This window comes from Zonotrichia leucophrys, chromosome 3 (assembly GCF_028769735.1).
Source record: "Zonotrichia leucophrys gambelii isolate GWCS_2022_RI chromosome 3, RI_Zleu_2.0, whole genome shotgun sequence".
Taxonomy (NCBI): domain Eukaryota; kingdom Metazoa; phylum Chordata; class Aves; order Passeriformes; family Passerellidae; genus Zonotrichia; species Zonotrichia leucophrys.
This window is the reverse complement of record NC_088172.1, coordinates 12181551-12208269: the sequence shown is the minus strand read 5'-3', so window position 1 is coordinate 12208269 and position 26719 is coordinate 12181551. Positions and strand designations below refer to the sequence as shown.

Genomic DNA, 26719 nt, shown 5'->3' with positions numbered 1-26719 from the left:
TATCTGTGTGGAGTCTCAGAAGAGCAGGAAGGGAAGGCAGATACAGTATCACATATCTTTTCAGTGATGTTTTCTCTACAGCTCGAACACACACAGGCTCTCAACCTCCTCATTAGTACAAGGATATGCTGCTGTTAGAACTAGAGGAGAGCTCTCTGGTGAGATGGTACCTCCAGCGGAGCAGTCGTCACTCCGAGCCCGCCGCTCTCAGAGACCACAAAAGCACTGGCTACCCAGGACGTGATGGTGTCAGGCACAATGGCATCCATTGTGGTTTCTGGGCCAGATCTGATGGCAGAAGGGAAGAGCAGACTTTCAAAACCATCCATTTACAGACATCATTATGTGGACATATATGTTTAAAATGCATGAAAAATTAAGTCCATTCCTGGAGAGAAAAGCTGCTCATTATCCATTTTTCCTTTTCTAACCATTTAAAAATACTGTGATGGGATCAAAATTATTTTAAAAATTTAAATTATTTTAAATTACATGAATTTAAGGTAATTACACTGGATCACATTACATGTAATCCACTTTTACAGGTCGCTTAAAACAATCCCAGGTGATGGTTGCTTCCTGAACTTCTCAGCTATAAATAATACAAGATTTGTTCTTCACAATGCAGGTCAGATTTCATCATCACTTGACAGTTTGATCTATTCACTGAATTAGGCACAGATAGCAAGAGATTTCCCTTTCAGATCCCTTTCTGGGCTAATCACCATCTTTTTATACACTGTAGAGAAAAAGGCTAGGTCTCCCTATCCATTATCTCCCCATTTGTAAAAGTAAGAGTTTATTCCTTTTGTCTTCAGGATTTTTATCTAACTTCTGTTGAAACTCCTAGGCCTGCAGTCAGGCCTCATAATCCTCTCTTGTGCAGTTGTACAATTCCTCATTTTTTCGATCTCCAATCTCACTTGTGGCCTCTAGGTGGTAGCAGAATATAAATCTACATTTCTAAGCAGCGTTCTTCAGCACTGGTGCAGAATTCTTCTGAAACCTACCAAAAAAAAAAAAAGGCAAGTGCAAATTGTTTTCCTTTTGCTTCTAACTTTTACCTTGTTTTAGTGTCAATCCAAAGCCAAGTCTCTGGAAAATGTGTCCTCACATAGAGATTGCTGAAATCAGGAGGTCCATTTTTAGATACGGGCATATCATCACCGAAACCATCTTCTATAGGTATCATTCCACCATCTGCAAAATAAAAAATGCTGTCCTACTCCAAATATCCACATTAGAATGCTCAAATAAATACAGATAAGAAAAGTTAAATTAATATGTTGTTTGGAGTCTAATCTATAGCTTTGTTACATATAAGACTACTTTGGGACTCTAAGAATTTTTATTTTAAGAATAAAAAAAGTTTCACACAAATTTCTATATGGCCTCTGTGGAGTTGAATGAAACTGGTGTAATTTGGCTACACATGACAAACCACTGCAATATATATCAACTGGGGCTGCAAATGAAAACTCCACTCATCTTCAGGCTTTTAGGGGTAATATCACTGCAGTAAAAAAGGACAATTTCTGAAATGCTGATTGCATGAATTTTGTATGACTTGAACCTTTGAAATGCTAATGATTTTCAAGGCTGGATGCAACCTGTATGCAGCACAGTAAAAAGACATAATAGGAGCCCTATCCCATGGACCTCCTTCCCCACTCAGTAAATTAGATTTGGCTTCATTTGTTGTATTACTTACAAAGAAAATGTTCCTTATCCTCCTCAAGAACTGCATCAGTCGATACCCAAAGGCTGCATTTCTGGATAAAATTTATACAATATATCTCAGTACAGGACATTCAGGACATCAACAGTGCTTATCTATTTTCTTTTTCTATTCTTTCTTTTTAAATAAATAAAGTCATGAAGCAAGCATAAAACTAAAGCAAATAATACACAGAAACCTAAAAAACTGAGATTTTATGAATCTGAATATTGTCATAATGACTGAAAACCTTTCAAAGTGAAGACTACATCAAGCATAAAGCAACCTGTATTTATGGAGGTATAAATAAAAAATAAAGAATGAGGAAAAAATACATTCCTTGGCATTCACAGTATCACATATTGACAAGATTCACAACTTGAAACTCATACAAGCCATGAAAACATTACATCGTCTATAGCTGCAAAAGTTAGAAATTTCACTTTTTTCTAGCAAGTGACGTTCAAATCACTAAGCAGTAAAAAAACCCAACAGCCTAGCATTATGAAAAAAAAAACAGTACCTGAAATACACCAAAAGAACCTCTGACCAGGGGGAAATATTGCACTGTGCTGTATAAATTGAGCTCATGGAGGATCTAAGGAAAAAAAAAAAACAACCAAAATCATCCACAGACTGAATGCCAGATCACATTTTAAGAACTTTCACTGTTGCTAATTCATACAGCTGCACCACAAGTTGTGGGTTGCTTAGCTCTCATGCCAAAGAGAAAATAATCTGTGACAGGATGAAGGGGGTTAGTTGTAGAGGGTTTATGATTAATGGAAGAGTGACCAGGACTGTATATAAGCCTGGAATAAAGCCTACAGCCCATTTGATATTTTATGGCATTTAGGCCTTTGAGCACCTTAGGAATGATATATATTGTAAGCTCTTTCAAACTGTAAATGCAATTGATCTTCTGCAAGCAAAGGTAATTTAAACATATGAATAATTTATTCTGCCCTCCCAAGAAAAAAAATCTTTATTTTATATTATTAATTTTAAATAGCACAAAGAACAAATCATTAGGGGTTTTTTTTCTGACATTGTCTATTCTGAAAGAAGAAACTACCAAATCTTAACAATTTATTAAATGAAGAACAATGAAGTATTGATTGGAACTGGAAATGCTGTGCCTATTACCTCTTAAGCTTTACAGTCTCTGCCACTCATGTGACTTGCAAAAGTAAAAAAAAAAATTGCATAATTACAGGCTAAAAACCATGCTCAAAGAACATTACTAGTTCAACATATAATCTGCAACATTTCCACAAACATACATCTTTCATACACACAATAATGACAACCTCTTTTTCCCATATACTTACAGATTCTTCTGTTATGTCACTACTTTCTCCCAGAAGCTTTGCACTTTTATCAACAACTGAGATTCCAATTACTGATCCTGGCTCTGTTGTACTGATTTTAAGGGAGACTTTCTCAGATGGCTTGGCCTTATCTCTGCTCCAAGAGATTTTAATCTAGAAAAAAAGTGAAACACAGCACTGATTTAAATTCTACAGTGATATTTACAGCTGTTAACAACTCCAAGGAAGTAGTTTTTTTAGATTATTTGGCTATAATTAAGACTCTGGATTTGTTTTTCCTAGAACCTTTGGGACACTGGGACCTCTGAGAGTCTTTTTCCTAGGACTTTTGGTAACTTGGATAACTTATGAGGCAAATTGAGACATTTTTCATGTGGCAGGACAAACAGGCTCCCTACCAATTTCTGGTTATAAGTGTTAAAGTCTCCAGAGCAGAGAAAGAATTTGAATCCATCCAGCCTTTGGATGGTCTCACCTATAAAAAGTTATAGGGAAGCTTTAGTTTGCACATAGGACCAAATTTCATCCTGGTAAGCAAGCTGGAAAAATCAATTCAGTGATGAAATTGAAATTCCCCACACTTCTTCAAACTTTTTTGAATTAAAGTATGGATAGTCACATGAAACACAAACACTGGTCACAATGTGACAACTGCCTGGCTAGAACAAGGTCTTTATAAACTTTTAGAATTCCACCCTTATAGCATATATGATACCTTGTCATTGTATTGACCAAAGTAACCCTTGGCTCAGTAATTGACCAAACCACTAAAAACACCAGGAGATGCTGGGCATTTGTTTATGTGGAAAACACAGCAACAATAGAAAGGACTCTCAAATGCACAAAAACTGGATCCTAACTGCACTGGTATCATCAAAAGTCTTTCTAAAGGCTTGCACAAACATCAGGTTAGATCCTCAATGAAATTTTTTTGCATTTACAATCCTATGATCTGAAAGAAAAAACCATGGTCTCGGACTCAAGTTCAATACAATTACCTTGTCATCCAAAGCAGGCTGGATGGGGACAGTGAGAGCATCATTTACTACCACTCCAAGCTCATCTATGTAGAACACAAGTATAGATATCAAAGGAGCCCAGGAATTTTCTGCTGTTAAAGTGAATGTTTTTGTGGATTTTGTGCCAAAAGCCATAATTTGTTCCTTAGATAATACCTGAAAGAGAAAAAAATCAAACACTCAAACTACTGGTATCCTCAATGTCATCAGCAATTGGTTCTACAAGTGGCTACTAAAGAAGAGACACATAGCTGTGATTCATTATTTTTTCCACTAACTCGTAGACCAGTTCTATGAAAATAGGCATGGTATCTGTTGTAATATTTAAATAATAGATTTTTCCCCATGTTTTAATTTCTGTATCACTATGGACAAGTAAAGAACTACACCAAGCGCACATATATGGCATGAGAGCATAAATATACAACAGTAATAGGGTTGACTCACGTGGGTTATCTGTAACAGCCTTTGAGTTTGGATCAAGCACAAAGTTTTAAAAGCAAACCTCCAGAACTACTTAGAACACCTGGTTTGCCTCATGGAGAGTGTGAACTGGGGTCTAGTCATGTGCTCCAGTTAAAAGCAGACATTCATTTGAACAAATCAGATTAGAGCTAGTGTGAAGCTACCCCTAATACCTGGATTTCAATTTTTTCTCTAAATTTGTTCATACTGGATCATACACTTACCAATGAAGACAGAGAGATTAAAGGCAGTTCCCTGCCTTTGGTTGCATGGACCTGATTTATTTTAAACCTTCTAGAGAGTGTTTCTAGTTTAGAAAATACATATGAATGCTCAAATTTTATATGGTTTTCCTAATTCAGTTTACTGTTAAAGTCTGTGAAAGAAAAAGAATCCTAGCTACCATGGGCACTAAGATGCAGACTGTGAAAATGACAGGCATGTGTTAAAGACAGGATGGGAAACTTACAATAGCATATATAATAAATCTTCCTGATCCTTCAAGATACAGTAGAGCAGCTGAGCAACTAAGCCACTACTCAAGACTCATTTATTTTAAAGTGCTTCCTATGAATCTCCTTTGTTAAAATGCCCCTCTGTCCACTCAACCATCTGTTTCCTCAGCAGGCAGCTCTTTTCCCACTGCACCCACAGGCTCAGCCTGACACTCCTGAATCTGCACACAGGATCCACCAGGCCCCTGCTTCCACCTGCCCCTGCAGGACCTGCTGACAAAGCCACAGCCTGGGCTGCCCCTGGGATGTCCTTGTCCCTTCTCCCATTGCAGATGCTCTGCACAGTCAGACACTATTGCTCTCACAGTAGTGCTTTGTCTCACATCTGCTGTCAGAGATAACCCAACACCCAGGTGAGAGAAGGCTTCCTTACAGGGGCATTCCTCCCAGGTAGAATAATAGAGTTTCCTTTCAGAAAGGACCCTCTGGTGGAAAGGAAGTTTGTGGGCCTTCTCTTCCACAAAGCACAATTAAAAAATGCCAAATCTCAAATGTTTAAACACATTCCACTCACTGGAGTATTTCTCAAGCTGGTAAAGGTCACCTTGGACTGTCCTCATTTGTAAAGCCTGTAACTTACCAGATAGTGATACTCTCTCACTGGCTTGTTGCTGGCAACGCTCAGCTCAAAAGGCTTCCCAGCCTAGGAAAAGCACACAATTCATATGGATGAGTATGGAAAAATCATAAGTAACTAGACTTTATTTGTGGCAAGTTTTGTCTCAGACTGTACCTTTATATCCTGGCTCTTTGTTTTAACCTGCAGATAAGTCTGACTGGGGGAGCTGAACACATCATAAACACCTATGTCAGTCTTACTGCTGAGGAACTCTGCCTGCAAAACAGTGCAAAAAAACCCTCTTAACAAAACAGCAAAATCTGTGGTGTTCATTTTTGTGGTACAGCTTACAAGAGCATGGCAGCCTTAGCAAAAGTCCACTTTATGCTTTGGGTATCTGGGGTTTTTTCCTTTGATATCATAGTGCAATTGTTAAATCCCATTTGAGAGGATCTTTCACTTTCTTTCCAGCTGGAACATGAAGTAATAAAAATAACAATAGGTGACAGGTCAGCTCTTGCAGATAGCAGGACAGCACATCAGTGATCCCAGCCCAGGCAATTTAGTGTGCCAACACTCCAAAGCAACATGTTACAAAGCAGTACCTGAACTCTCAGAGTTTTTGTAGCAGACAGGATTGGAAACTCAACATCAATTATTCCATTTTCTGGAACTGTGTAGTTCAGGACATGGACTGTCAGATTTCTCTCCTCTGTTGCCTCATTTTCCAGGTGAGAAAGTGAAGAGTGATGGAAAAGCAGGTCTGACTCTTGTGCAGTGATTGTTACAAGATTCTGCCTCTCTTCAGCTGTCAGCTGGCTGCTATCAGAACGTGACACCTTTAGCTAAACAAAAAGAAACAAAACACTTATCCAACACATCAAACAGGGTAAAGCTAAAGTGCACAACACATAGTATATAACAATAGATTTGCACTCACATCACATTAAAAAAATGCATCCTCAGGTTTCTCACACATCAATAGCTTTATTTATGTTCCCTAGTAAGCACTGCAAGTAGGTAAGTCAGGCAAGAAAAAAATTATTCATAACTCCAGGGAATAAAAAAAGAGTAAAAGCAAAGTAGATGGAACTGAAAGGAGACATTTTGCATTTCTGCTCTCCCAATTACTCTTCTAGTTGAAAATGTTTGTGTCTCAAGTAAATGATACATATCCTACCTACAGTCTGAATACTTAATTTTATCACTTGCACTTCATCACCACAAGAAAGGGCAACCTAACATTTACATAATGTGGGAAAATGAGTCACATGAGCAGAGATGGTGCTGAGTTGGATGTTTTTATGAATTCATCAAATGAGCTGAAGACTGAAACGAGGCCCAAAATTGACAGTGTGCAACATCTTCACTCCATCATACATCAATCAGCACTACAACTTAAAACCTTCATTCCCACATTCAAGCAGATTTTCATCCAGTAAAATCATTCTCATTCTGCATTATACATGACATAAAAATCAACTTTTGTATTTAAAAGCACTGAACTAATGTTTCCTTTTTCTTTTTCAGCCCATAGATGTCACTGCATTACCACTCCCCCTCAGCCCCTATTTCCCTGTTCTCTCTCTGAAGAGTATATGCTCTTTATGTAAGATATCCACTTTTTAGTAACAGCAGCAGCTGTTCATTCACACTTCTTTGGCAGCACAACTGAAACCTTCCTGTCTGCCAGCTGCAAGAATTGCCAGATGCTTCAGCTCTCTCTCACTTAGTTCATCTTTGGAAGAGGACTAAAAAACAGGTGGATTCAAACTGAGATGCTGGCAAAGAAAATGAAAAGCACAAAAACAAAAAGCCCAAATGATCAGGCTAGCATAAAGCTACGTCTTGAGCCAATCCACTCTGGAAGAGAATATACAGCCTAAATCACTGCTATTTAGGTCACATTTCTATATAGTAAAGGCTCAAGAATTGTAAAATTCACTCCCTTTTTCAAGGAAAATGCAGTGATACAATATGCAACCTCTGCAAAATGTGGAAATACTGAGTGCAGATGAGGGACAGAATGAAGAACGCAAAATATTTCTAGGAGTGGACTGCAGCTGGCATGAAAAGGACAGGACAGAAGGCAGAAACATCATTTTAGCTTGAAAGCAATGTGGCTTGATGAGTTTTAACTGAATTAAGTAAAAGCTGTTCAAATATACAAATTCACTATATAAAGTATATATTTGTGTGTATGTATAGATATATATATAGTTACTTAGTTAGATATTCAAATCTATACTATAAAGAGGTTTGAAACTTAATAACTAATCTGTTGATTTAAAGTACAGTCAAAAAAAACAGCTAGGGAAAATTTCTCTTCCACAAGAATGCTGATAAACTACACACAAATATATTCTGCCAAGATTACAGCATTCCCTGCCACTTACCCTTTTCTAGAGCAATTGGAGGCAATGCCTCCAATTTTAGTGTTTGCTGATATGTATTGTGAAAAAAAGAGAGAATTTGAAAATAAATCTGTAAATTACACTTAAAAATCCAAGGCAATCTTTGCTATCTAAGCATGGAGGAGAAGTCACATTTGTTTATCCACAGATGATCATCAAACAAAAGAACTTACAGTTGCTATGAAGTTCAGAGAAGGCTTTATAACTCTAGTGTAGTCCAGAAATTCAATAAAATAGTCACTTTGCTTTGGAAATATGATGGTACTTGAATTTTGGGAGATTCCTGTTGAATAATTGTATGTGTTTAGACAACATGCATTTAACACATATATTACTTTAGCAGCTATACAATTTACTGCCCATGACTTTGAAATAGTTCTATCATATTTTCCACCATTTGAACTCCTATCATTCTTCATCCTTCTAGCTCAGCATCAGTACAAAGCTGGCATATACACTGGTACTGTCTGCCACAATGCAATATAAGATACAGCACACAGGGCTCCGCTCACACAGACTATGCCAGAATGATACAAGGAAGAAACTTATTAAATCCCAAATCAGCCAGCTTCACCTTGCTGGGGTTTCTACAGAAAGTCTGTAATGAAACCTAGTTTCTGGGACAGGCATACATTTTGTACGCATGATTTATTATTTTTTCTATAGGGGAAGGTGCAGTGGAACAAGAACTCACAAAAAATCCTCAGTTTGCAAATCAGTCCACCTAGAAGAGGCTAGACTGTGGACAAGCTAGGACCAGGAAACTCTTTCTACTAATGTGGCTTACAAACACACAATGTCAGCTAAATTTATGATTAAAGTTAAGTTTGTAAAATTCAGGCTAATGCTAGCGATTCTTTATGCCTGCTCTTCTCATCAAAAATGATCAGTCACTGACTTCAAGCTCCTATCAGAATGTGTTTCTTGGTTATTTAATAAATCATTTAGCACAGAACTCTATTCTACTGAGTTAACAGCTGGTTAAACTATTAAATTTCTAGGCAAGCAACATTCAGATAATATATTTGAATGTGGATGGTTTGAGCTGAGACCAGCACATGATACTTTTCCAGAGCTCCAAGCTGTTGCTCAGAGCAGCAAGGCACGCTGGATTTCTGACAGAAGAGCTCCCACTCGCACACCTGTGAGTGACTCGGTCACCACCGCGATCATTTCGATCGGCTCCGTGTAATCGCCGCCACCGTGGTGCCACGACTGCTCCACATTCAAGTTCTGCAACATCAGCTTGTTACAGGTTACATTCACAGATCCATTTATCTGCAACACAGGGAAAAATAACTCCTGAGCCAGAAAAGCCAGAAAAGGACACCTTCCTGTCTACTGTAGCTTATTTCTAGTTAAGTCCTGTAGCTCTCTCCACAACCAAGTTTTGGAGTGTGAACACCAGAAAATTATGAACCCTGACCCTTTATTTTTTTGCTGTCAGCAACCATTTTTATTAAATCCAGTAGGAGTTCACTACTTTTTTAGAGGCAACAATGCTTTAGGGAAAAAGTTACTTTTTTTTCCCTAATTTCTAGAATTATTCTTTTCTACATGGCTAGCACAGTCATACCTAAGCTTTACAGCAAAATAGAATGAGTGAGTTTCTCCCTGAGGAGAGGGGTATACCCTATTCAGCAGCTGAGCTCAGAGTTTCTGCAGACTAAGTGCTGCTGAAGGCACTGAAGTCAGACGGTGGCTGAAGTGAGCAAACATAAAATTACAGTCACTTAATGTAGCAAAAATTTAACCTTTTTTAACAGTCCACATCTTAAAAGTAAAATGTCTGATTTTGCAAAGAGAATGCAACCAATCTATCACCTCTTTTAAGCCTTCAGATTGAAACTGTGTGTCTTTTTAAATTTCATGCTTCAGGTTACAATTAGTGCAGTAGCTCAAATGTAATTGCTGGCAATTAGTAGGCAAAATGCTTTGGTTTCTACCATGCTGGAGCTCCACCCAGACAACTGGAGTGTTCTCCTCCAGCCTTGTGACACTGAGCTCAGTGTGCAGCGGCAGACACAGGGCCAGGGAGCATTCCTGAGCATGGGTCCTCCAGCACCTATGAAGCTCCTGGAAAATCTTTCTACCTGGGTCAGTTGGTACACTCCAAAATAACCTCCAGGCACAAGTAAATGGCACACAGGTGCCAAGTGTCATTCCCACCAAGCAGTCTGAATGTAGAAGCTTTATGCTGGAAATTAAAGAGAGTTTAACACTCTTCAGCTTGGCACTCGGGAATGATTCCAAGCATCACTTAACCAACAACAGGACAGAGACTTAAAGAAACTACTAAGAGATTACTCACCTCCATTGTTGTTGTTATATTTCTCTTGTTTGTCCAGTAAGAAACAGAAAGGCAAGTGATTGTTACAGTTCCCTTTACTGGCTTTCCATATGTGTACCTGAAACATATCAGGCAAAGTCAAACAACACACCACCCTCCAGGACTTGGGCTCCTGAAGAGCTCTCAAGGCACAAGATCCTACTAAAATTTTATTCTCTGGCCTCAGATATGGGCAGAACACATTTCTACTCCAAAACATGGAGTTTGCCATACTGACACCAGTTTAGCAACATCAAAGCTGGAAACCTAAAACCTGGAGAAGATACTCAGAGCAGCACAGTGCTGCTCTTTCCATTAAACAAGCTCTACAAGCCTATTAAAATTATTATGGGCTGTATGATGTACAAAAGTTAACTATACTAAGCTGAACACTGAAAGCAATTAGAAGAACAATTCTGTTCTTATTGAACAGAACACTGATGCATCATCATAACTAATATGCAGTAGAGTTAAAATGAGATGTGGGAAGTGTAAGTATTTTGCTTACCAAATATTGCAAACCCAAAATGAGATATCTCTAGACATTTGGTCATAATTATTACTACTTATTTAGTAATCATAGTGTCAAGAAATCATTGCAAACAATGTCCAGCTATGGCAAATCTGAAAACTGTAACATACTCCCTTCTTAGGATGACAATTGCAACCTGCAGCCACTAAGCAATAAAACAAAATTTTGTATAAATGCTTCCAAGTTATACTTAAGAGAAATCACAACATTATCAGATTGAGACAGAGAAGTGAAGGAGGGGAGGAATGACATGAGGACAGACAGGACACCTAAAATCATTCTAGTCCTCAGCAGTAATACATGTAGGTGTGGTAACTTTTAAGTACTTTAAATCAATATGCAGCCACTTAAGTAATATCAAAGCTGAAATGCAGAAAGAAAGAAAAATCAAACAGCATAGTTACAGGAACAACTCTGATAACACGGTCTGGCATTTAAACTCAGTCTAAGCAGATCTTATTATTAATTACAGTAATAAGCTGCCATTAACCTTGAAATTATACTGCCATTGAGCAGCATCCCTGTACTTAACTTGATCTAATAATACTCCAGAGAAGAAAGTGGGCTTTATGACATCTACAGGTTGTATAAAGAAGCATTGTGTCTCTAAAAAAACAGTCATCAGGAATCAAGTCATTTTCTACAAATAATTACAATGTATCAGTAAAACTTTGCCACTGCTAGGATTCAACCTCAGATGCTTCACTGGTGTCCAAGTATGAATTTATTGCAGCAAACAGGTACACTTTCAAACACCTTATGAGTATACCAAATGAAAGGGTCAAGTGTCCTGGGGAATACCAAAACAGCCTAAGAAATCAAATATTAGCTAGAATATAATGAATTCCAAAAGCAAAGTAGAACGGGGGAAAAAAAAAATGAGGAAAACTTTTTTTAATTGCCCCTTAGGAGAGTCAGAGAATCATAAAATGGTTTGAGATGGAAGGGATCTTAAGGGTCATATATTTCCAACCCCCTTGCCATGTACAGGGATGCCACCCACTAGATCAGGTTGCTCAGGGCCCCATCCAAGCTGGCATTGATAGTTTATAATATCAGCTTGCATGCACTCTACAGAAGGAAGTGTTTCCTCAAAGTCCAAACATTTAAATAGCCTGCTAAACAATGATTTCTGTATTCCATTTGTAAACTGAGTGCTTCTTCAGAAGGTATGTATTTTAAGGCATTAAATAACCCACAAAAGACCCTTTATTTCGGTCTTCTTGGATGGATCTATCAGGTAGCTCTATAGGGCTCTCATCTTCAAAAATAAAATTAATTTCTGAGATTAATGCATAGTAATTTTTTTGTCTAGATATTTTCTCAGCTGAAAAATAAAATATTATCTACACAGGAGTCTACACTGAAGTCTCTTCTGAATTTCTCAAGAACTTTTCATTCTTTACCTATTTGTAGCTATTGGTATTTTGATACAAGATACCTAGGCTTGAAATCTGCAATGCTGATTTACTGGAACAAGGAGGATGTTCATAGAAGTCTGCCTAATTTTCCAAGTGGTCTAATAAAATACAGCCACTGTACCTACAGACCTGCACATGGTAAATTGGAGAATACCGTAAAAGAATATAAAAACCATAAGAACAAAAAAAAATCAAAACACATATTACAAGGCAGAAACTTAAGAAATTTTTAAGTAAGGTAGGTGAAAATGTATAGCTGTAGTCTAGAACTATATTTACCAGACCAAAAGAACTTACTAGAAGTCTGAAAATCTACTAAATCTTGTTACAACAAAATCCAGCAAGTAGAAACAGATACTAGCCAACTAATTTTGAATAGATGGGGCTTTATTAGCATTCTCATTTTTACTTTGACACTTAAAGAACCACAATAAGTTTCTTGAAGAGTGAAGGTGACAACAGTATCAGTGATTTACTTACTTTGCAGAGACAACACCAGTTACATCTTCATCTCTCAAAGAGTAGTACAAGGGTGTTGTTATTAGGACATCAAATTTTGGTAAAACTAAAAAAAATTACAAGAAGCATTAAATTCACAGAAGGAATATTTCTAAGTAACAAGGGTAGAACACGTAATTTAATAAACACTACTAGCTTCCTAAGTTTCCTAATAAAAGGTAAGATGTATTTTTAAGCCAATTGCCAGACTACGACTTTTTGTTGAAAGGAGAAAAAAGCATCATAAAAACAGTCTGCATAGAAGCCTCTAAGTCTGAAATATAAAACATTTAGCTTGTTCAGCCTTTACAGAATTCATCAGCAAGCTTCCCAACCAGGTAATCTGGGATCATTAAAACTACCAAAGATAAACAGGGCAGCTGATAAGATTGTCAGTCTCAGAGAAGCCAAAGATTTGGAAATTTAACTTTCTGTGAGTATTTAAAATGTTCATGCCAGACAAGGGAAGCCAGTATAAATTAATGGAGAATCACTACTGATTTTGGTCACTACTAAATAACACTTACCATATTCCATCACTTTAAATCTTTGATAATGAACTTGACCCTATTGAAAAAAATTCATATGAGAAAATACATACAATTGTGGTTAGTTTAGTAAATTTAACATACCTTCTTGGCCAAATCCCACCCATATTCAAGTTAAACTACAATTTCTGACATGGTGTGATTTTAAATCATGGCTCAATCACTATCAGCTCCTCTAGAGACCAGTAGTACATGTTTACAGAGCAGAAGGACACAGAAGCTCATGTGAAGCAGACTCTAAGTATTTATCATGAACAGCTTGTGCAGCTTCCAGTCTGCAGACATCTGTCTATATATGCCTGGTTTCTGTACTAAAAAACTGAGTACTTGAGCTAACTAGCATAAAACTACCTAGTGTAAGTAGTCACAGTCATCATGATAAAACATGACCGACATACCAGCACCATCTTTGCTAGCACATCTTTTATTAACTTCTACAAACATGAGGCTCCTACAGAGTCTATCTAGTGGATGAGACTATTTCTAAACCTTGTATAATCTTATGATTGTACACTTACTCAGAAGGTGGCTGCAGTTTTGTTACAGTCCACAGCCATACTTACTTCAGCAGAGACACCCTTGTGTTGTATCTTCTTGTTTCAGTTATTTGTTACTTAAAATCAAGGAAAGAAATCAAGGAACTACATAATTTGCTGTTACTTGTGTTCTCTTCTATTTTCCTATTTTTCTAAATTTTTTACTCATTTCCTCCAGGAGGGAAAAGAAAAATGAAAACGGATAACCATTTGTCAGGTGAGATCAAGATGCGTAAGATAGGAATGAGTCTTTGTAGCAAGAGAGGATAAGCTGAGAACTCCTATGGTAAAAACCCTAGGACCAGGACCTAAAATGGAAACAATTACAAACTTTTGTTACCTGATCAACAACCTTGCAAGTTAAGCACCTCAGACCAAGCCCTTTACGTATCTGTATTTACACATCTCCTAGCAAAATACTCCCATCAAAGTAAAAATTAGATTGCTGCCAATTTGATGATCAAGGCACCGATCATCTTTATATGCCTATGTCTGAAAATATGCATGCAGAATTATCAACTTTCACAACATTTGTGCAAATCATAATATTTGCAAGACAAAATGCTACAGCACTGACAGGCATAAATCAGTCCACAATCAGATTACTATCAGGTAGTCTTAGGAACACGTCTTAGGGAAATGTCCTGCAGTGAATTCACCTCACTTCTTGCTCTCTGTACAGCTTTTACTTTCAATACTATGTACGTGATCCTTGCCATAAAGCAAACCCTGAACAAAATGTTACCCCAGACAGCACAGTTAAAAAGCATCTTCCTTGAATATGAAATATTGTTTCCCATCATCTTAGAAATAAAAATAAAATTTTTAAAACTACAATTAAAAACTAAGATAACTGTAAGTAGTAGAAAACAGATTACAGCAAGGCTAGTACTCCTGGCTGCATCTTCTCTAAAGTGACAAGCTTTGTGACAGAAATCAAGTCGTGCTTGATACCTCAGGGAAAGGCAAAGACCCTACTTGGTCATCTTGATGATATGAATACCAAGCCAGATTTTCCACTAACACATTTTTTAGCCAAGCTGGTCTGAAGTAGAACAAGTAACAGCACTACAACCACTCAATCATTTTAGTTCATTAGGGCAAGGCTGTCTCTCTGGCAAATATTGTTCAAATATACTGATGTGGAAGTTGTTAAACCAGTTTCCAGGAACAGTAGCTTTTGAGACAAGCAGTTAGTCAGTTAATTATATATGTACAACCCAAGAGAGATTTTTAGAGGTTTTCTTTAGGACAGGAAAACAACACCACGCCTATTCCATTTTTCCCAGAGCAACTTCATTCTAGTACAGGTTTTGTTTTTCATGCCTTCTCCTGCTTCTTAGCTACACTCACCCTTCCAGACTAACAACATTTTGCTCTAAATCAGCATTTCTTAAACTGCAGAACACCTACTGCATTCTGTGCCAACCGCCCAGAGTAAGAAAATTGTGCCAAAAAGAGATCCAAAGAGGTGTTCTGGGATGATGAGGATGAGCCTTTCTGCAGGGAAGCCTTAGATGCTGTGTATCCTGACATCCGAGAATCCCTAACTACAGTCTAGATTCTGCTCTGCTGTGCTGAACTCTCCTGTTTTAATTCATTGGGTCTGATCCAATGAAACTGAGGTCACAGGAGCCATTCCCCACAGATTTTTTTTCTTCTTTGGCAACTGAAAGTCCCTGAAATCAATCTCATCTGTGTCCATTTTCTTATTTGTTTCTGACATTGACATGCATTGCTGTTAGAGCATGGGGAAGGACTCTGGGAATGGTCCAGGGCTTTGCCCTGGAAAAGCACAGCACTGGCACCAGCTGCATTCCTGGGCTACCTCACTGTCTCACAGGTCCTGTCAGGAGCACTCTTCCGCCTTGGCTCTGAAGCTCAATAAAACAGATTTTTGTCTAGACAGAACTAACAGAAGCACTTCATGATCACTTCCATGCTTTGTTTGTACATGCAAGAAACAAACCCCAAAATGAAATTCTGTTCAAATTCAATAGCACAGTCTCCAAAAACCAGTCCGCGTCCCACCAGTGTCACCACTATTTACACAAGCAGATCCTGATTGAATATCAGTGCACATTTTCAAGCTACTGAATACTCAGGCAATGCCAAAGGCTTTATGTACAGTCTGATTTTGAAGAAGTGTGACACATTTTTAAGCAATTATATATACAACATTAAACTTAACGCATCAAATGTGAAATCCATAACTAATCTAGCATAAAGCATGACAGAATTTGCTGTGGATACACTGCAACATGTATTAAACCTCAAAAGCTAAAAAATTCAACCTGTATAGTATATAATCATTCCCAGTTGATTCTGAAAGTTTGCTTTATAGCTGAAGCTTTAAAAAAATGTAATACTCTTAAAATATTTTGGAAAGCCCTTGTTGCACCTGAAACATTACTACTCTTCAATATTTGATCATAAATTTATACATAACAACTTCCATAAATTAGATTACAAAATGCCATTTAACTAGAAATAACTTCTGGTCAGAGGTGCATGCTACAAAAACTCAGCAACTAGAAGTCTTTCAGCAACAGGAAATATAAGATATCCAACTAAAATACAAGGTAGAGGCTTGGAAACCAGACCATAATTACTCTGTCTTGAGTTTTCCTGGAACAGCTGTACTAACACCTGAACTTTTATTAAAAATACTACAGGATGTTTAACAGCAGCAAGCAGCCAAAACCTGATTTAAAACAGAATTCAGAGGAAGCACTTCCAAAAATCAAGACTCGGTACACTTGGAAACTGATCTGTAATCAAGAGAAGGGAAACGTTATTTAATCACTTAACAATTCTTTAAAGACAAGAGGGAAACTGAGAAAGAAAGGCTGGCTATTTAACTGGAAAGCCCAAGTCATGCATAGATCAGTCTGGGTTTGCCATATGAAGATGTTCCTAAAGCCTCAACAGATCCATTAGCTGGCTGGATGCCATGCAGGGCCAGAGCTGGCAGTACCAGTTAAGGAGAGGAAGACATATCTGTTATATACTAAGCTTTCCTTAGCAGTAAATCCAAGTTCTCAGTGGCCTCTCTTATCAGGAAGAGACTGGCGGATCTATGTGACTTTATATATGACATAATAAAACCCACATCTCCCTTGAACAGCAGAACTGCTGCAGAAGAGAAAGGAATACCCAGTTAATAGCTAGGAATATCCACGAGGAGGGATCCAGTCGCTCAGCAGCTTTCACTGAACACCCACTAAATCTCCACAATATCACCAACACAACTCCATGTTCAAACGCAATCCCATCCCATATGATCTTGTATTTCACAGCATAAACTCCCTTGCAACCAAGAGAATAAAGTAGAGTTTCCCACTAGCAAAGTTCTTTTCCTTTATTCTGCAAGGTGTTTTGCAGGTTTCAATAATCTGATGGTTGGCATACTTTCAGAAAAATAAGTCTGTGAGACAACACACTAGGCAGACCTAATCCAATAGTGTGAATACTGCAGTAGTCACTTAATGTATCATGCATATGATGCCCTTAGCCAACGAAGATTTGTTGGCACTGCTGTAGAAATAATGCACATTGCTTTGTCATTATATTCAATGTGGAATTGGAAAATTAAAACGGAGCAGTTGTAAACAAAAAAGGGCCTGAAAGTAAACATAATTATTTCTGTGTGGGACTTGGGGTTACTGTTCTATTCCCAAAGGATAAGCACTGTAAGAATGGCCATTTTTTTCTGGACACCAAGGTCTAAAACTTTTTTTTTTCCCTGAAGTATAATATACACTTCTTTTTCTCCCCTATCTAATTTTCAATTCAAAGAGTTTAAATATCAACAGGAACCATTTAGTCTGATCTCCTTTTAACACAAGTTTGGTACCTTTGTATTCAGGTGCTCCAGCAATCTGTGTTGTTAGAATGCATTTTCCAAAAAGACAACCACGAAATAATAGAGAACACTTAGGGAACTGCATCAGCCAGGGTAGCCAGGAGTGACACTGTGTCTTGAGCTGACACCTAAGGCCTTTTCACTATCAGTTCTCAATGGAGTGTGCTGAGAATTTGTCCAGACCTTTTTAATCCCAAGTTTTGAGTATTCACAATAACTGCCAGTGCTGTGCTCTGCAGTTCAGTTATGATGTTTCAGTCATTTTGAAATCACTCTTCACCTCCTCTACCTGATGCCCTTTAGCTATATGTTGAAACAGACAGAAACAAAACATTCTCTATTTACTTTCTCCTTGTTACTCATGACTTGAGAGACACTCTCACTCTGACATATATTTTCCAAGATCATTAACCTTCTGTAGCATGGCTAAAATTTAGAATACCATCAACTACACTCTACTAAGGTTTCACTTCACTTGTCTCACAGCTGTTTCATTAACCCAGATGAATTTACAAGGCATTTTTCTTTCAACTTTACAATGTTTTTTTCTCTTTGGTTTTATTTCAGGAGGGAGTGGCACTCATTCAGATCCTAAAAACAGCTGCCACAACCCCTTCATCAGTTATCTCCTAATTTCAGCATTTCTCAAGCTTTTGCAGAAAGCCCAAGCCACATTTCACAAACACTTTTTTGCTTGGCATATGAGCTGCTGAAGGAGCCCACCACTGCCACCGGGCTTTGTCTCCATGTCTGAGCCACACCTGCCCCAGTGCTGAGAAGCACCTACAATAGCTGTGAGTGGGGATGGCTTCTCAGCTGGATCAGTGATCTGGTCTGGTCTAGGCCAAGAAAAACACACAGATTCTTTTCAGTTTGGGTCACTTCCCCACTGCTCTTTAGATCTCAGCCTGACTACAGTTCTACAGCTGCTTTAGCGTGGCTGAGGGGCCACTGAACAGCAGGCAGGGGAAGAGAAGGAGTGGCAGAGCACAGGGAGGAGCACAGGAACAACTTCATACATTTTTCCCATCACAGACAACAGCAATAACTCCACACCCACATGACAAAGTGTTTGAAAAATCCAGTCCTGACGCTCACTTGAGCACCACCCTCACATGCCTGAGCCTATAGAGATCTATCAAACATATAACTGGTACTGGTAAATGTTACTCCTGGGTAATACATGATCATGTGAGTTTTTCTCCTGTCTACCCATCATCTCCCTCATTATGTAACATTAAGTAGTCCTGTTTATACTTGCTAAATGTCTCTGAAGAGCCACTGCAAGCCAAATAGGAAATGCAGTTCCCAAATTATAGGTATTAAAAAGCAGGCTGAATAACCCTGACACACAGAGTTTTGAACAGCTAAACCTCCAGCTATTTTTGAAACATGTTCCATGGTGTATGAGGAGTGCAACAGCTTGAAGGACTGGCCTGAGAGAGCTACTACCAATAGCAACAAGCAACACAGACTCTTCCAGTTTTGTTTTGCAATCGTCCTGTATTACTAGTCATCCTTTCTATTTTACAAAGTTATTTTTTCCTCAGTAACTCATCAGTCACTGTGAGTTGCTGAAACACGCCTAAAACTAGGCAAAGATCTGTAAATAGTCTTGGTTCCTCAACCCTTTAGACACTGACTGGCTGCACAGAGTGATACACCAAATTTCTGTGTATTTGCTTGCAAAATAAATGTAGGAGTATTTCACTTAACAAGGAAAAAACTCTACTCCATGATATCTTTCTTCTATATTAATATTACAAATTCTCACTTTTTTAATACCATTTTTATCCTGGAATCAAAACACAGACCTTAGGATAAAGCATGTATGTGGGATTTTGTATCCTTCCCCAAAAAAACATGTACTATTGAAAATCTTGTGAGGCTTGCATAGCATCTTGCCCAATATTTGACACAAGGGAAGGATTTGCTCATCTCATGATCCATGTTTATAATTCATTTCAGCAACATAAACGCAATTTTATACACATCTAGCAGAAGAAATAAATCTCTCTGTGATTTGGCAATGTTAATACTCACGTTCACTTCCACCTCTATGGACCAGTCTCCTAGTGGAGGGTTCATTGACAACTGAAATTTTTTGGAAACCACACCCAAATCACCCTCCTCCATCAACCACTGCTGAATCAATTTCTTCCGAGGGTCCTAGGAGAAAAGTCAAGCTGCATGTTAAATGTGAGAGGCCTTGCTGGCAAGATTTAGGCAGCAATTCATACCACCTGTATTTGTCACAAATTCAGAACGTGTGACACAATCTAACATCTAACCGTGTTCCTGCGGATACTTACTCGGATATATATATTCAGAGACACCTGGTAAGGTTTGAGATCAGGATAGACGGTGACAATCCTGAAGAGCACATCCTGTCCTGGCTTATACATGGATTTATCAGTCTGGATGAACACAGAGGTGCTCTTTGACATGTACATCAGGCTGGTACGGTTAGAGAAGATATGCCGGCCATCAGCACGGCCCTCCACCAGTAACTCGTAATTCCCAGAAGCACTGTTCAGAGGCAGCTTAAAAAGAAATGGTGACACTCTGTTAGGTATCTAAAATATTCCTGAAGACACTATTATTTAAAAAAACATTTGACATAAAGGACTAATATATACCTGAACTTGTCAACTTATGTAAATTTTCAAAAAGAGAAAGGGGATTTTAATGTATTATTTCAACAATTACCACAAAATGTCTTACCAGAAGCACAACAGCACATTTCCATCTAATTTTAAGTAGTAATCAGGTTTTCAAGAATATAAATATCTATGCATTCATATGCAATTCACAGTCTTACACATACATAGATTGCACTCTCTTTTTAAGTTATTTAGAAATTTCTTTGGTTTGATATAATGGGCTATTATTTAGAAATTTCTTTGGTTTGATATAATGGGCTAATATTTTTCTTCATAATTTTTTGCCATGAAATTTTCCAAAAATAAAATATCTAAAGGAAGTACATGTAAGCAAGATGAGCAGGACAGCAAGAGAACTTTGCACTTGTTTTTTTACAGTCTTTAGCTTTATGTCCTGTGGTGTAGAAAAATCAAATACAGAATTTGTTTTTCATAAAGTGAGGTACTGCTTTTCAATAGCAACCTCACTGATTTTGTCTCATTTCACCTTCATAATTAATAATTACAGCACATACCGTGACTCATTTAGAAAGTAAAATAATTATTCTTCCAAAAATATTAGGAAATAAAGGAATATAAAATTTATATGGTTAACTTTTTTTGGATAGACATTGAAAGCTCCTTCAGTGCTGGCAGAAGACAGATATCACTGGCAAGGAAATTTAGACCACATAAGGTCAGAGTAATCACGCACAGACTTCTTCTCTCTCTCTCTGTGTCTTTCCAGTGCACAGAGGAAATCTAGAGCTCATAATTCAGATGCATCACTTCATTTCCTAAAGTCAGCTGGGAGGAATCCCAGTCACAGGGGTTGAAAGGCTTAAAGCAGAGATGCTGCAGCACACCGAAATTTTCTTGAGCAGAGCCTTCACAGACAGACAGCAACCCCAGGGACATCCCAGCCCAGATGCAGCTTCTGTCCCGCCAGAATGGCTCTTTGAGGAAGGGGAAGGGCTTTACCACAGCACACAGCTCATTCCAACAAGCAGCCCTGCTGAAAAGCTTAAGAGTCACATGCTTCTGTTTGGAGTTGAAACTGTAAATCTGGAGCAAAACCTCTGAAGTTAAGACAACTAAAGACAGGCTTGCATTTTGCAGCATAACATATGGAATTGAAGCACTCCTCTTGCAGTGTAATGAAAATTACAGCTGTTAACTCAGCAGGCACAGCACTTCAAAAGCATCCTACCAAGTGCTATAAAGAAAGGCTGTACTGCTGTCAAAGCTCATTTTAACAGCACACACTGAGGCAACAGGGATTCACAAACATAGGAAAATGTCCCTGGGTGACAAATGAGGTAGATGCAAATGTCTGTAGAGAATACATTTCCTTCTCTGTGTGTTTACCTATAAAGAGGAATCAACTACAATTCCATCCCTCTCTATTAACTTTCTGTCTTTAAAACAAGCCAGGAAAAAAAATCAAGGAGGAAAAATAAAAAAAGCCCTCTTTCACCTATAAGCAGGCCTGTGACGACATGGGAAGAAGACATCCCCCCTTTAAAATCTGGATTTATAGAATTAAATTTTAGATGCAAAGTCCCACACTGAAAAGGATTTTGCATTTTCTCCAGCTGCAGGTTTTTGTACACACATTGCCAAGAACATATGATTCACATATTTCAACACCGTCCAAATTCCATGCCAAGTATTCTGCAATATCTTAAATAAGAGGAACAGCCTTAGCTACCGCATCTATCAAATACTACCTTATTGTTACCTCAAACATTCATTTTATGAATATTACTATTTCTTAAAGAAGCTGTAATCCCTAAAAATCAGATAGGATTTGCTACAACAAGTCCAGGACACATTATAATAATTAAAAATCAAAATGGGGAAAATAACCTTGTTTTGTTTCACCGTTGCAATGAATTGTACTCTTATGGTATTATTTTACTGGAAGTATTGTCTTCAATTTCATGTTTTAAAATGTAAATCTTCTATAAATGCCATTTAGAGACTTCATCTATTTTCCTGTTTCCCTTTCCTACCACAAATAACAATAGACAGCATGGGTTTTTCCCTAGATTTTTATACCTGTTATATTTCAAAATATCTTTCCTTCCAAAACATGGTGACACAACTGCCTTTCTTGATGTAAAGGTCAGAGACAATGAGGTTTGCATTGCCATGGCAGTGTATTAGGACAGCTGAGGTCCAATGTAATCCACCTTCTGTTTCACACATTTATGCTACCTGAAACTGCACTAATACAACATTTCCACAATTGCAACAGCAATAGTGACTACCTCAGCCCCACCAACTCCTTCTCTAAAGGGTTATTTCTCAACCCAAATATGAGCAAGGCAGCTTTTAACACTAAGTAGTAGGAACTTGCTGTGAAAATATTTTATCTTAGTCAAAACATCCCAAATGAATGGTATTACTATCCCCATTTTGGCAGTCCTAACACAAGAGAGAAAAAGGCCATCTCACGTACTTCTGACTGCACCACCACCATCACGAGTACCTCAGACAAAGCAGCCACTGTTTCCTCTGGAAAAGATGAGGCCGAATCCAGAAACTCATTACCCACCTTCTGCTAGCAAATTACACTCTGGACAAAATCTAAGTCTACTGTGGCTACACAAATGAGTAAAAAATATTGCAGTTAAAATGAGACAGTTTTCATCTCTTCAGATAGCAGCAAGAGAGGGAGGAAAATACCCTGCCTAGTGTAAGGTGCTTGAACATTTTAAGACCTGGCCAGATTATATTAAGAAACTTATTGATTTTTTTATTATAATAATTTTCTACATTTGCTAATGTATAGTTCATACAGATGCATTTCAACCTAGTAATCTTCATAATGTTGAGCTGCTCATTGTCATTGACTATCCATCCATCAAATACTTCCAGATTATTTAATCAGAGACAGTTTGTCCCAGATTAAGGGATACGCAGACTTTGGTAAAATTTGGCTGACTTTGGTAAAACTTTTTTCCTTATAAAATACATAACTCTTTAGATTGTGTTTTCAAGATGAATATCCAGGATCATAAATTCAGGATTCACACACAACACACAATTCAAGATACATTTTTGGGTTTTTAATGTACTTTCACTGAATATGCATTTCTAAGCCCTTACAAAGATTATATATAAATATCTTTTATTTTGGTATTTCTCAATTGCTGCTTTACATTATTTTTTCAGCTGTAATTAGCCTTCATGGTGTGTCTAAAATACAGGTATCAATCAGTAAAAAAAGACACAAATTTTTGTGTCAAGTTTTATGATAGTTTGTGTTGATGCTGGATATCAGCTCCTGAGTCCTGTAATTACTTCTAACAAGTTGCAGAGAATTTGATCTGAAAAACCCTTGATTTAATGGTCAGGAAATACACTCATCTGATACTGTGAAAACAGCTGGGATCACATGCAAAATATATTGTCAACACCAACAGGTGGTAAGTTACAGGCAGTCAACATTTTCTGAGGAAGGAGGAAAGGAAAAAAATACTTACTGCTGGAAGAACCAGAGTCCCAAAGGTACCTGAACAAAAAAGAAGAAATATCACAGCGTCAGAAATCTGTGAGACTAACTACCACACACTTACCAAAGCATCAACATTACAGCAGTGCTGCTCCCCTTCCACAGCTGACAGAAGATGTGAGATACATTTTGCAGTGCTGCAAATGTATGAACACCAACCTACAGCAACATTACTTCTCTGTTTGGTGGGGCTGTTGTCCATGTTTTCTGTTTGAACATTTTTCTTTACATCCACAGAGACTGAAACACTTTTACGATCCATTCAACCCTCTGTGCTATGCAGGTTGTTATTTTCCATTGCAGCCCAGATAAAGACTAAAATTTTTGAAAACACACAGAGGTTTTATCACTCTTAAGGAAAGGAGCACCCAGAATTAACCTCACAGAATTATGTCACCATGGGAAAAAGTAACTAACATATCAATTTATTTGAGTTAATATAACTTATTGCTTTAACTATTTCAACTAATGTGGCTTCAAATATTTTTAAAATCCAAATAAATGTGCTGTTAAACTCCTGGATATCATTGCATCATGAAGCCATTCATGTCACAGCTCTTATCTTAATTACATTATGAATTATAGAACAGGACAGAACAGAATAGAACAGAACATTCCAGTTGGAAGGGACCTGACCACTTCAGGGCTCACCAAAAGTTAAAGCATGTTATTAACAGCATTGTCCAAAATCCTCCTAAACACTGAAAAGTTTCAGACATCAATCACATTTCTAGGAAACCTGTTTCAATGGTGGACCACCCTCCCAGTAAAGAAATGCTCCCTACTGTCCAGTCTGAAGCTCCCCTGCTGCAGCTCTCAAGCATTTCCACACCTCGTACCCCTGGATACCAGGCAGAAGAGATTCCACCTCTGTCTCCACCTGGCCTCCTCAGAAAGCTGTAGACAGCAATGGGAGTGCCCCTCAGCCAGACTAGAGGAACCAAATCCTTTAGCTGCTCCTCACAGGACATGCCTTTGAGCCCTGTTGCCAGTTTTGTTGCCCTCCTCCAGATGCACTGAAGGACCTCCTAAAACTGGGGGGCCCAGAAGTGCACAGAGTACTCGAGGTGAGGCAGCACCAAGGCTGAATGCAGTGGGATAATCACCTCTATTGACTGCCTGGTGATGCTGGACTTGATGCACCCCCAAGTCCATGGTTCCCCTTTTTGGCCGCCAAGGCACACTGCTGACTCATATTTGCTTCTGCTGATTCTATTCAGTTAGATCTTTTTGTATCTCCTAAAAAGCCACGGGTTTATACCTATCTTTTAGTCAACTGTTTCATAGAGTAAGGGAAAAAAATCTATTTATTTATTTATGTCCTTCTTGATCCTGGACCTAAAGGGATTGCTTCCAAGATAAAGCAATCACTTGACCCCTGAACTTCAATAAATGTTAGTTTTAGAAGTCAATGAATTCTTGCCTTTGACAATGGCAAACAGAAGGAATCTCAATTAACTGAATGCAGGTTGTCCTGACCGCTTCCAGAGCACTAGAAGAAAAATGTTATCCAGTGTGTACCATCTATCCAAATTATAAACTAGGTTAAACCAAATGACTCACATCCCACAAATAAAGTCTGTGGGTAGCACACTCCAATACTTCATTCTGGTACTCAAAACCTTAACAGGCATGGGCAGTACTGGGCGTAAAGAACACAGTTCTTTCCACAACATGTTTAGATTGCTGTTAAACCTACTTTTTTTTTTTTTTCATATCACCTGTCTCTCCACTTGAGAAGCATCTCATGCAGTCATTAAGTCTGAGCAACCCCACTGGCCTTTGAGGTTTTCCACACAGCAGCGTCTGTCAAAATACTTTTCTCAGCAGCCAGTGGAGAGGACAAACTGCCCCAATTCCAGTGGCAGGGAGCCCTCACACTTGGCCAAGCTTGCTTGGCACACAGGAGAGGCATTACGAAGTCCTGCAGAGTACCTGATCCATAGGCAATGTAAACACCTCTAGATGCACTGATACATTTATTCCCAACATCTACTGAAACAATCCCATTCCCAAACAGTTGCACTAAGAGACATAATGTCAGCTAAAGGAAACTTAGTCTTCCTAACTCAGGACAGAGTCAGTTACTGCTAAGTAGGAAGAATTTTTCTTAGGCCATTATATTTCACTGTAAAGTGAGCAAGATGCATGGTAAATAGCAACAGAGATGGTACGGTTACCTTCTGAAATTTCTCTCAGTTATACACTAAAACCCTAACCCTTCTCTCACTCCTTTCCCTCTCTGAAACAAGGCTGTACTAAAGCTGGGGTCTGTACAACCACAACCCATAACACCAAAGGAAAAAAAATAACCTTTGTCACTGCTGATAATTGGTTATTAACAAGGAATAGAAACCATTTACCACATGACTGAGTGGATATGCACATGGTTGTTGTGCTATGCTAGCTTTAATCTAATCCACACAGCTAATTACAGCAATGGCTACAGGAGTGACTTCATTACACTGGGAGACACAAATCTGGTATTTGTGCCACAGCCCACAACATGGAGTTTTCTATTTCCATCTTTACCCTTCCAGAGCAAACACACTGGTACCCACACCCCGCAAGGGCAGAGTGACGAAGGGAACCGCTGTGGTAGTCCTGTGCAGCATCCACCAGCTTGCAAAGCAACCTCAACAGGGCAGGCACTTCAAAGCTTTCTCACTAGGGCAGCGCCGGCTTGCCTCCACCTGTTTTGAGAACAAGAGGCATGCAAAAAACCAGAAATCTTATGGCAGGGTTTTTTTCCTGCTCCCAAGCCTGGGAGATCTAACATCAGGTCTGAGCTAGGTAAAAATGTAATGC

General features: G+C 38.3%; 1 protein-coding gene across 1 annotated transcript in view; it reads right to left on the bottom strand.

The window, feature by feature from the left end:
* The window catches only part of CD109 (CD109 molecule), a 70281-nt gene that overhangs the window by 32443 nt on the left and 11119 nt on the right, over positions 1 to 26719 (bottom strand). Inside the window, exons 3-19 of the mRNA XM_064707403.1 lie at positions 23883 to 23911; positions 20062 to 20292; positions 19793 to 19918; positions 13328 to 13367; positions 12783 to 12867; positions 10332 to 10428; positions 9163 to 9298; positions 8194 to 8303; positions 6212 to 6451; positions 5781 to 5882; positions 5628 to 5690; positions 4047 to 4223; positions 3049 to 3201; positions 2241 to 2315; positions 1712 to 1772; positions 1065 to 1200; positions 171 to 288 (exon numbers count right to left, since the gene is read on the bottom strand). Of these exons, the coding sequence (XP_064563473.1) occupies positions 171 to 288; positions 1065 to 1200; positions 1712 to 1772; positions 2241 to 2315; positions 3049 to 3201; positions 4047 to 4223; positions 5628 to 5690; positions 5781 to 5882; positions 6212 to 6451; positions 8194 to 8303; positions 9163 to 9298; positions 10332 to 10428; positions 12783 to 12867; positions 13328 to 13367; positions 19793 to 19918; positions 20062 to 20292; positions 23883 to 23911 (1979 nt within the window). The remainder of the gene's footprint in view (positions 1 to 170; positions 289 to 1064; positions 1201 to 1711; positions 1773 to 2240; positions 2316 to 3048; positions 3202 to 4046; positions 4224 to 5627; positions 5691 to 5780; positions 5883 to 6211; positions 6452 to 8193; positions 8304 to 9162; positions 9299 to 10331; positions 10429 to 12782; positions 12868 to 13327; positions 13368 to 19792; positions 19919 to 20061; positions 20293 to 23882; positions 23912 to 26719) is intronic.